At 50.4% G+C, this 12,151-nt stretch overlaps 1 protein-coding gene across 2 annotated transcripts in view; it reads right to left on the bottom strand.

The window, feature by feature from the left end:
• Window positions 1-7,628: 7,628 nt before the first annotated feature.
• The window catches only part of LOC133256703 (tyrosine-protein kinase ZAP-70), a 39,743-nt gene continuing 35,220 nt past the window's right edge, over window positions 7,629-12,151 (bottom strand). For both annotated transcript variants that reach the window (XM_061431582.1, XM_061431583.1), the window contains exon 13: window positions 7,629-9,664. In XM_061431582.1, coding sequence (XP_061287566.1) covers window positions 9,541-9,664 — 124 coding nt within the window. In that variant the 3' untranslated portion in view covers window positions 7,629-9,540. The remainder of the gene's footprint in view (window positions 9,665-12,151) is intronic.

The following is a 12,151-nucleotide window of genomic DNA, read 5'->3' as shown; positions in this document are numbered from 1 at the left end:
GCTCACTGCAGCACCGCTGCCAATATCCAGGACAAGGGAGCAACCCAGATGCCCATCTACAGAAGAATGGACAAAAGATGTGGCGCAGGCATACAGCGGAATAGTACTCAGCCAGAAAAGGAACAAAACTGGGCCATTTTTAGAGAGATGGATGGACCCAGAGATGGTCATACAGAGTGAAGTAAGTCAGAAAGAGAAACAAAAATATCACATATTAACACATACATGTGGGATCTAGAAAAATGGTAGAGATGACCCTATTTGCAAAGCAGAAATAGAGACACAGATGTAGAGAACAAACGTATGGACACCAAGGAGGGGGTAGATGCTGGGATGAAATTGGGAGATTGGGATTGACATATATACACATTTGATACTATACATAGAGTAGATAAAAAAGTGTTCGTCACTCAGTTGTGTCTGATTCTTTGCGACCCCATGCACTGTTGTTGCCTGCCAGGCTCCCCCGTCCCTGGGATTCTCCAGGCAAGAACACTGGAGTGGGCTGCCATTTCCTTCTCTGGTATCACTTACATGTGGGATCTAAAATACAACGCAAACGAACCCATCTGTGAAGCAGAAACAATCACAGACGTAGAGAGCAGACTCGCGGCTGCGGAGGGGCGGAGGGGGACGGACTGCGACCAGCAGATACAAACTCTGACGTGTAGGCTGAAAGGGCAACAAGGCCCCACTGTGTAGTGCAGGGAACTATTTTCAATGTCCTGGGATAAACCATAATGGAAAATATTTTTAAAAAGAATGTATATAAATATAAAACCGAGTCACTTCGCTATACAGCAGAAATTAACACATCGTAAATCAACTATACTTCAATCAAAAAATAAAAATTAAAAAATAATTGTCTCTTCTGTATTGGCCATCAGATGCTGGGTTTGTATCTTAACCTCCCCGAGCCTCAGTGTCCTCATCTGTAAAATGGGTATGAGGGTCACCACCGTCATGAAAATTAAATGGGGATGTATCAGACATTCACCACATTGAGCTTTCTCACACAGAACATCTCCTGGGGCTTCACAGCTCTGTCCTTTGAGCTCAAAGACACCCCCAGACACTAAGAACAAAGCTACAGGCATCAAGAGAGACCCCAGCCTCCAACATAGAAGAGAGGTATTTAAAACTGCAAAGGGACATAGAAGGAGAAGGAAAATTAGGAATCAAAAGAGGGCACGGAGACTGCCGCACCACTTCCCCACCCACGGGGTCAGAGCATGGAGCTCTGCTTTTGCTCCTGAGATGACGCACATTTTCTGCTTGGTTTGAGGCCTCATAATACAGGCGTTTCTGAAACCATTGTCTGACCATGCCACAGACACAAGAAATGTTGATTTGTCTTCATTTACACAACATAATCTTTCCCATCTGAAGTTCGAGAAGATTTCTAAAACTGTAAAACCCATGCTAGGAAGGACACAGTCACATGGGAATGGCAAGGGGCAGGGAATTAGGTGAGAGGGTGGGGTGGGGGTGCAGTAAGGAGCCTCTGGGCACAGCAGCTAAAAATACAGAAGGCCCTTGTGTCCCATGAGGGCACCTGCTCCAAGGAACGGAAGAAAATATTTGCAAATTGTATGACCAGTAAGGGATCGATATTCAACATATATAAACAGCTCGTACAACTCACCTGATTTTTAAATGGGCAGAAGAACTGAATAATTTTCCAAAGAGGAAATGCAGATGAAAAGGTGCTCAACATCACTAATCAGGGAAATGCAAGTCAAAACCACAATTAGGTATCACCTCACACCTGTCAGAATGGCTTTCATCAAAAAGAACGCAAATAACAAGCGTTGGTGAGGATGTGGAGAAAGGAGACCCCGTGTTCTGTGGGTGGGATGTAAACTGGTACGAACGCTATGGAGAACAACGTGTAGGTTTCTCAGAAAACTAAAAGCAGAACTACCATATGACCCAGGCTTGCCATTCCTAGGTGGAACTGAAAAACAGATTTTAAAAGGTGCATGTATCCCGTGTTCACAGCAACACTGTTCACAACTGCCGCCTAAGTGTCTATCATTATTTATAATTGCCACCTAAGCGTCCACCTAAAGCAACCTAAGTATCCACCAACGGATGAATGGATAAAGATGGGCTTCCCAGGTGCAGGAGATGTGGGTCAGGAAGATCTTCTGGAGGAGGAAATGGCAACCCACTCCAGTATTCTTGCATGGAAAATTCCATGGACAGAGGAGCCTGGCGGGCTACAGTCTGTCAACTACAAATTGGCACTTGCCAAGAGTGTTTGCCAGTGACTGAATAACAAGGGCGTTTGCCACCTGCTTCTGCGGAGATTGAACTCTGTGCTGCAGCAGCTGCTGACCTTCAACACTCCTGAGGGGGTTCAGGGTGGAGAGTGAGGCACTCTGGGCTCCAGGGAATCTGGTGGGACAGGTCCTTAGATAGATATTTTCAGGAACTGATTCCATGATCCCAGTCCTTGCAGCTCTTCATATCTAGAAAAGCACTGCACCCCTTCCTTCGCGGGGACATCAGCTCCTCCTGAGCAGCAGAAAACTGCTGTCAAGTAAGCGCCTGACTGCACTGAGCTCCCCTCCACCAAAGCCTTATATCCGGACCTTCCCCCAGCGCCCCTGTGGAGCAGTCTCCCAGGCTGCAGTCCTCGTCTTGCCCCACATAAAACAATTCGCAGCTCTCGAGTTGTGTTTTTTAGTTGACAAGCCCATGGGGTCACAAAGAGGTGGACACAGCTAGCACACGCGTGCACACACATACACACACACAGTGGAACAGCACTGAGCCACAGGGGGGAAAGAAACCTTGCCATTTGCAACCACATGGATGGACTTGGTGGGCATTATAAGCGAAATAATGAACACAGAGAAAGACAAATACTGCACGATGTAACGTACGTGAAATCATACAACAAACTGGTGAATGCAACAAAAAAGCAGCAGCCCAAGGATACACAGAGCAAACTCGTAGTGACCAGCGGGGAAGTGAAGCAGGGAGGGGCGGGACAGGGGAGGGGAAAAGAGGCCCTCAAGCACAAAAGGAGCCAAAAGGATATACTGTACGATAAAGGGAGTATAGCCAACACTTTAAAAATGGAGGGTATCCTTTAAACATTGTGAATCACTATTGTACAACTGTAACATATATTATTACATATTGACTATACTTCAATTTCAAAAAAAAAGAAAAAATTATGTAATTCATGTACCATGGGAGGGTGGGGGAAGATGGGGAATAAGTTGCTTTCTGGCAGAGCTACCAGGAAATACAAAAGAAAAGGTCACTTGTCTCCCATGGGGTCACAGTTCCAGCATGACCCCTTTGCTGGCCTCAGCATCCCTCCTCAAACGCGATGTTCCAGCCATTCTAAACCTCTTTTGGTTCCCAAATGGATGTTCTCTGCCTTCCACATGCTGTTCCTTGTGCCTGGAACACTCTTCCCTCACCTCTTCCATGGCCAAATTTCATTCATCCTACAGGGGACTGAGGTTAGACCTTACTTTCTACATGAAGTCCACCAGGTTGACCTCCTCTCAGCTAGGTCAGGAGCCACTTCTGGACTCCCGGGGTCACGTGGGCTCCCACCATCACTGCAGCGATGACTCTGGGCCTGTGTACCACTGACACGTCTCCACAGCGGGCATGTGACAAGCATGGAGGAGTGAAATAGCTGGAGAAAGAGGTGAGCTTGGTGTGGTCAGGGGACTGCGGGGAGAGGGGTGGAGGTCCAGTTGGGGTCAGCATTTGAAAGGACATTCTAAGAACTCTAGCTCGCGGGCCAGCCTGGCCGCCTGGTAGGTAATGAGCTGCTCATCACAGGAAGTTACACGTGGAGGTGTCGGACACTGCCTCCCGCAGCCCCTCTCCTTCACCCCCAGGGAACCTCGGCCAAGGGCCAGCCTCCCTCCAGTCTTTGTCCAGCGCCCTCTGCCCCCAGCTGCTCCATGGGCCTTGGACTCCCTCCTCTTGTGAAGAAGGTCACAAGGGGTCACAGGGGCTGTTCCCACAGCTTTGGGCAGCCCAGCCATTCCTCAAAAGGCCTCGAGAGCCCTGACTCATGATGAGAAGGTTCCCATGCATGAAAGCCTCAGGATGAGTCCCACCTGGGCCCAGCCAAGCCCATATCCGCCACGACAGTGGGCATCACACAGGAGCCGCGTTTGCAGACTGAGCTAGTCTGTGCCCAACCCGAGAGCTTCGCGCCTCACTTGGAGTGAAGGCAAAATTCCACACACTCTGCCCCCCCTTCCACCTGACCCACTCTGTTTAGCCACACTGGCCTCCTTGTTGTGCCCCAAGGCCTTTGCATGAGCTCTTCCCTCTCCCTGAAACATTCTTCTCCCACCCTACCCATCAGCATGGCTAGGTTCTCCCCTGATGCTCACAGTCCTCTCGGTCCCCAGGGAAGAGTCCCTGCACCTGCCCAAAGTCTATGGCTGAGACCCCTGACCCCATACACCCAAGGCCAGTCCAAGCACCCCCTGCACTCAGCCTTAAGGTTCAAAGGAAGGAGCTTGATCAAGGGTTCTCTGGCACACAGCATCGAGCTCTTTCACCCCATATAAACCTATGACTCCAGTCCAAGGACCAGGCTTCCTGGCAGGGGTCCCACCTCTTCCCCTATGAGCAGGAGCCAGAGCCCTGCTACAGCTGATCCACATATACAGTAAGTGCTCAACACGTGTGAGTGGAAAGGAGAAGTGCAGGTGGGGAGATGGAAACGGAAATGTGGGCACAACAGAGAGAGAAAAACAGGGAGAAGGAAAGATGGAGGGATCTGATCTCCACTAACTACACCCCCAAGACAACACACACACAACACCCAGACTGCAGCAGATAACAGCCAGAGGCCTATAAGTGTGACTGCCCGCAACACATACTCAGCATGAGGGAGCTGTGAGCAGCAGGGGAGAACCTAGCCATGTGATACCCGGGTGGGTAGGGTAGGAGAAGTGTTCCACGGGGAAGGAAGAGCTCGTGCAAAGGCCCTGGGGCATGACAAGGAGGCCAGTGTGGCTAAGCAGAGTGGGTCGGGTGGAAGAGGCGGGCAGAGTGTGCGGAATTTTGCCTTCACTCCAAGTGAGGCGCGAAGCTCTGGGGTTTGGCACACACAAGGCTCCGAGCACAGACTAGCTCAGTCTGCAAACGTGGCTCCTGTGTGATGCCCGCTGTCGTGGCGGGCACTCAGCAGGTGGAACTCCCCAGGACCCCCTTAGATCCACCACTAGCTATGGGGGGGAAGGCCCAACAGCAGCCAGACTCCACAAACCAAAGACAAGGAATGAACACCCAACAGCCAAGGACGAACACTGACCTCCCAAAGCTGGAGACAACCGCTGGCCTCCCAAAGCCAAGGACAGCTGACCTCCCAAAGCCAAGGACAGCCTCTGACCTCCCAAAGCAGAGCAAACGCTGACCTCCCCAAACCAAGGACAGCAACTGACCTCCCAGAGCCAAGAACAAACACGGACTTCCCCAAACTGATGATAACACTGACCTACCAAAGCTGATGATAACCACTGACTCAACAGCCGTGGAACCACCCCACACAGCAACCAGAGCTTTGTACCAGCACAATAACCCTGAATCTTTACAACTGCTTCCCCAGGACAGTCAGACCTCCACAGCAATGCCAGGCTCCCCATTAAGAAGCCCCACATCCTCTACAGCCAAGCCCAAGAACAACTACCCCTAGAGCCATTCAACAGCCAGACCCTCCCTGGCCTCCAAAGCACTGTCTTCTGAGTCCCCAAGCACAGCCCCAGCCAAGCCACACTGCACAGCCCACCCCCAGCCAGTGGTCGTGTAAGGACCTAAGATAACAGAGCGTTAGCAGAGGTGCATGTAGCCTAGGATTGGCCTTTGGTCAGTGTCAGGGCCATGGTCCTGAATGACAGGAAAGCCCAGCAGCTGCAGCATGCAGACAGCTGAGCCGTGGATGGGGGTCAGAGGGGTGGGGATGACACCCACAGAAGAAGCAAAGAAACAGGACAGAGGTCAGAGCCTGGTGATGAGAAAGGGCAAGAAGAGGGAAGAGGCGGCCCGCGCTGATCAGAGGGTCACAGCTGAGGCCTTCTGAAGAGGAGCTCAGCATCGGGGCATGTAACTCCACACAGCAGCTGTGCTCGCCACCTGGCCCTAGCCCCCTGCCCCTTCCCTGGGCAGCCCCTCCTTCTCCTCCCAGGGCACTGAGGTCAGAGGAAGGAGAACCCAAGAGGAGAGAGGAGGGACCCTCAGGGTTGAGAAGCCCAAAGATGGGAATCAACAGAGATGACAGTGGACAGAGAGATGGGGCAGAAAGAGAAAGGGGAAGGCTGCAAGGGCCTTAAGACAGAGAAGCTGAGATGGAGCAGAGGGGACGGAGTGCGGAGGACAGAGAGACAGACGTAGGCAGACAATGCTGGATGCCACCCCAAGAGCATCCCACAGCCCCAGAATGCCGGCGGGCTCAGCCAGGCCCGTGCCTACACACGGGACTTCGCTTCCGGCTGTGTCCCACTGAATCCTGTGAGCCTCTTGTGGCCTCTGAGCACCTCTGTATTGGAGGGCGTCACCAGCACTTCCAGAAAGGTGACACCCAGGTCCCACCTGCAGCTGGCAGCTTCCCTGCCGGGACTGACCCCCCACACACATCTGGTGTCTTCCCAGGGACCAGAAGCCAGCTCAGGCCCAGAGGAGGTCACCAGAGGGCAAACAGCCCCACCAGGGAAAGCAAAGAGTGAGGAAGGTCCTCTGGGCCAGACACTTGGGTGGACCCATAGAAGAGGCCTGGGTTGGCCAAAGCCAGAGCCCCCTACATCTGAAGGGCTGGAGGAAGAGGAGACCTCTCTCTCTTTTTACTTCCCAGGACTCTCCCCTGCTCAAACACCCTCCGTGTCTCTCCACTCCCTTTCAGGGTTTCTAATTCTTCAACCTGGATTTACCTTCTCTTTCTGGCCAAACCAGAGAGATTAAGTAACCTCCCCCAGTAACTTACTCATATTTTAAATACAGTACGAGTTTTATGGACATTAGTAAAATACTGAAAACCATTCAGGCAGAAGGAACAGGAATTGCAAAGGCCCAGAGGTACGCATTAACATGAATATGTTTGGGGAACCCTGGAAGAAGTCAGAGCTGCTCACAGGAAAGATTCTTCAAGTGGTTGTGGAAGGAATGGATTGCAGGGCACAGGACTAGGGGCTGTGAGACCAGGGGGGAGTCGTGGGTTCTGCTCCAGGCAAAAGATAAATCAAATAGGGCAGCAGGTGAGAGCCAGGGTTCAGAAGCTGAGCCACTGTGGCTTGGGGAACACTGCCATCTCGTGGTATCTTTGTGAAACTGCACCCTCTGTCATTGGCTCCAACGGTCATTTAGTGGGAGCACAACAGCATTCTCCAGCATCACCCACTCAATGCACATGAGTTTGAGCAATCTCTGGAAAATAGTGAAGGACAGGGGAGCCTGGCCTGCTGCAGTCCATGCGGCCACAAAGAGTCAGACACGACTCAGCAACTGAACGACAACAGCATTCTCCATTGCATTTGACACCCAAAGCCATCACTTTAAACACCTCCTCCCCATAAAGTATTTTCAGTAATAATTACAACATGAAACAATAATAATGACCATAAAAGAAATGCAGACAGCGAAAGTGTTTTCCCTTGTGATATAATACTTTATGTAACAATGTAAATAATTATCCAGGAATAAAAAGTAAACAAATAATAAAACTAAAATACCAGCAAACAGTGCACCTTGGGAAGCCACAGAACAGCACTATTGATGTAACTTTTCTTCATTTGCTCATTCATTTGAAAAGTTAAAAAACAATTTTTGCTTTTTAATGGTGTTAAAGTCAGTAATACAGTTTATGAACTAAAATATACATTTACCAAATAAAAGACTATATCGCATGGTTTGCAAGCCTTCACAGCTTTAAATTCTAAAGACAAAAATCTCTAAGTGGCTGCACAAAATGACAAAATGGAGGTAATTCAAGTTTGTGTCTTTATCTTTACAATTGCTGCGCTCTCCTTGTCTGCTGTCAATCTTTGCAGGAAGATACAGTCTGGCAGGGCTTGGGAGCCCTCAAACAATTCCAAACGATGACAGATTTACTCTCCAAACAAACACAGAGCTGAGAGTTTGTGTGTCTGGGGATGACTGTAAAACTGGGGATTCTCTCAACTACCTTGCAGGTAGAATGCAAAGTTCATGAAATAATATGCGAACATGAAGCTCACACATAAATCATTACAACTCCATAAGCGGTTAAAATCAGAGTGAGGTCTATACCTAAGTTAATAATCCCAACATCAATTTCCTGGTTTCAACGATGCACCCACATCACCCAGTTCCGGGGCCTCCTCCTGGGTGCCTCCTGCCCGCCCCCCCACCCAGGTCTCGTGCTCAGCCTCCACACAATCCCGAAGCCCCCCACCTGCAGCCTATAGTTCTACAAAAAAAGCCTCTGACTTTCTAGAGCTCCACAAACAAAAAGAAAGAAAATCTATCTTCCCCGAAGCCGCAGAAAATCTCCTGGCCTCTCCCTGGTTTTGAGGGGGACTCATGGCCCCCTGGAGCCCTCAGCTCTTTGAGGCCAGGGAACTGAGCCCGGGGCCAACTTGAGCTAAAGAGGAGGGGGAGTGAGTCCAGAAAAGCCAAGACAGGGACCTGGCTCTGTTTCACCCACCCGGGTGGATTCTGAGCTCCAGCACTCCAAATCTCCGTGCGGGGAAGCTGAGGCGGCGAGGGCTTGGAGACGGGTCTTCTCTGGAGCGGGATTGAGCTGGGACTGAGTCCGTACACGGGGCATCAGGTTGATAAAAAGTCCCAGCTGCGACTGCCTGGGCCCAGGGAAGAGGGGAGGCAGCTGAGCAGGCGGGACAAAATGCTGGAATCACCTGCTGCTGCTGCTCCTGCTAAGTCGCTTCAGTCGTGGGGCGTGGCCGAGGGAGGTGTCAGCAGGGTGTTTAAGTCTCTGCAGGTGATGGCTCACACGCAGTGAACAGGGGCAGCGCCTATTTCACGCCGAAGGTCGGGAAGCTGGGGTCAGCAATGCCCCTGGCCCCTCAGCCCCCAGACTCACAGGAACTGCCCTGTTCCCAGGGCAGAGGGGTGGGAAAACCGCCCCCCGAAACCCACACAAAAACAGCTGCTTCAGGCACTTCTCAAGGACCCCTTTCCTGGTCCTCCCAGCCCCACCCCAGAAAGATGAGGGATCCCAAACAAGGGAGAAGCTGGAGTTTATTCCAATGATTCCAGGTCTCGCAGCCTGAGGACTCCCAGAGTCTGCCTTTTTGGACCCAGAGGAAGGAGGGTCCCGGCTGTAAGCAACCCCCCTCAGCTCAGGGCTCCCCCGTTGATTCCAGTCCAGGACCATCTTCCCCAGGTCTTGCTTCCTCCCCCAGCCAGAGGGGCCGGGTGACCGGGCTGGGAATACTAGACCAGCGTGGGCGAGAGAGAAACTGAGCCGGGCCCAGCCTGGAGGTCCCGGGAGAGAGCTGAGGGCACAGGAAGAAAAGCTGGGGGCGTGGGGGCCTCAGGCCCTGGGCCGGGTGGAGCTCAGGGACACGCAGCCTCAACCCCGTTTCCACAAGCGGCGGGCTCCTCTGCCTTGGTCGCCAAGCTGTAGTAGTAGGTGCGCATGCGCTGTTCCACTGCGGCGAAGTCCGGGCGGTCCTCCCACCTGTGAGGGTAGTGGAGATCCAGGCGGCTGGCTACACCCCCAGGACCGAACTTCAGCTTGTGCACGGGCATGCATGAGGCTCAGAAAGCAGTGGGGCAGGGGTTATTGGGTGATGGGGCGGGGCGGGGGGGGGGGGGGGGGGAATCTCCTGCGTGTAGACAACTGCGATTCAGGGGTTGCCCTCTGGCATAAGAGAAGGACTGACATCCGACATACAGGATGGACACGAGTCCTGACTGCTGAAGATTTAGCAATGACGGCTCACTGAGTGTTGGGGTGACGACTTGACTCCAGGAAGCTGGGACACTGAGTGCTGAAGTACTGAGCATGTGTATTTGGGCAGGTACTTGGGTGCTAGCTGTGGGCTCACAGGGATGCAAGTATGCTGCCCGGGATGGAAAGGAACACTGGAGTGTGGAGGGGGGTGGGTTCATCTAGTAGAGATTCCAGGTACTAATGTTATCATGTGTGAAATATCCATGAATTGTGTTGGAATGTTAGACACTAGTCTCTTTGGATATTGAGGTGTTGGTGTATTGCGCATTTCCTGATAGAGGCTGGCTTAATATATATTGGAATAGGAATGATCTGATCATTTCTTATTAATCTATCATAAATTTGTTGTTCAGTCACACAGTCCTGTCCAATTCTTTGCAACCCCATGGACTGCAGCACACAGGTTTCCCTGTCCTTTACCATCACCCAACATAAATAGGGTATCTATTTATTGGATTGGCTGAGAAGGGCTACCCCATGTCCGAGGTCAGGGGCGGCGGCCGAGAGGAGCTACCCCTCATCCAAGGTAATAAGCAGCAGCTGCGCTTTGCTGGAGCAGCCGTGAAGAGATACCCCACGTCCAAGGTAAGAGAAACCCAAGTAAGACAGTAGGTGTTGTGAGAGGGCACAACTAGTCAATCTGATCACATGGACCACAGCCTTGTCTAACTCAATGAAACTAAGCCATGCCCGTGGGGCCACCCAAGACGGGCAGGTCATGGTGGAGAGGTCTGAGAATGTCGTCCACTGGAGAAGGGAATGGCAAACCACTTCAGTATTCTTGCCCTGAGAACCCCATGAACAGTATGAAAAGGCAAAATGATAGGATACTGAAAGAGGAACTCCCCAGGTCCGTAGGTGCCCAATATGCTACTGGAGATCAGTGGAGAAATAACTCCAGAAAGAATGAAGGGATGGAGCCAAAGCAAAAACAGTACCCAGTTGTGGATATGACTGGTGATAGAAGCAAGGTCCGATGCTGTAAAGAGCAATATTGCATAGGAACCTGGAATGTCAGGTCCACGAATCAAGGCAAATCGCAAGTGGTCAAACAGGGGATGGCAAGTGTGAACGTCGACATTCTAGGAATCAGCAAACTAGATGGACTGGAATGGGTGAATTTAACTCAGATGACCAGTATATCTACTACTGTGGGCAGGAATCCCTTAGGAGAAATGGAGTAGCCATCATGGTCAACAAAAGAGTTCAAAATGCAGTACTTGGATGCAATCTCAAAAACGACAGAATGATCTCTGTTCATTTCCAAGGCAAACCATTCAATATCACGGTAATCCATGTCTATGCCCCAACCAGTAATGCTGAAGAAGCTGAAGTTGAAAATTTCTATGAAGACCTACAAGACCTTTTAGAACTAACACCCAAAAAAGATGTCCTTTTCATTATAGGGGACTGGAATGCAAAAGTTGGAAGTCAAGAAACACCTGGAGTAACAGGCAAAGTTGGCCTTGGAATACAGAATGAAGCAGGACAAAGGCTAAGTTTTGCCAAGAAAACGCACTGGTCATAGCAAACACCCTCTTCCAACAACACAAGACAAGACTCTACACATGAACATCACCAGATGGTCAACACCAGAATCAGATTGATTATATTCTTTGCAGCCAAAGATGGAGAAGCTCTATACAGTCAGCAAAAACAAGCTGACACTGGCTCAGATCATGAACTCCTTATTGCCAAATTCAGACTTAAATTGAAGAAAGTAGGGAAAACCACTAGACCATTCAGGTATGACCTAAATCAAATCCCTTATGATTATACAGTGGAAGTGAGAAATAGATTTAAGGGACTAGATCTGATAGAGTAAAGAAATAGAGGAAGATCTGATAGAGTAAAGAAATAGAGGAAAACAGCAGAATGGGAAAGACTAGAGATCTCTTCAAGAAAATCAGAGATACCAAGGGAACATTTCATGCAAAGATGGGCTCGATAAAGGACAGAAATGGTATGGACCTAACAGAAGCAGAAGATATTAAGAAGAGGTGGCAAGAATACACAGAAGAACTGTACAAAAAAGATCTTCACGACCCAGATAATCACGATGGTGTGATCACTCATCTAGAGCCAGACATCCTGGAATGTGAAGTCAAGTGGGCCTTAGAAAGCATCACTATGAACAAAGCTAGTGGAGGTGATGGAATTCCCTTTGAGCTATTTCAAATCCTGGAAGATGATGCTGTGAAAGTGCTGCAC

The sequence above is a fragment of the Bos javanicus genome, chromosome 11 (genome assembly GCF_032452875.1).
Source record: "Bos javanicus breed banteng chromosome 11, ARS-OSU_banteng_1.0, whole genome shotgun sequence".
Lineage (NCBI taxonomy): Eukaryota > Metazoa > Chordata > Mammalia > Artiodactyla > Bovidae > Bos > Bos javanicus.
This window is presented reverse-complemented; position numbering and strand designations above follow the sequence as displayed.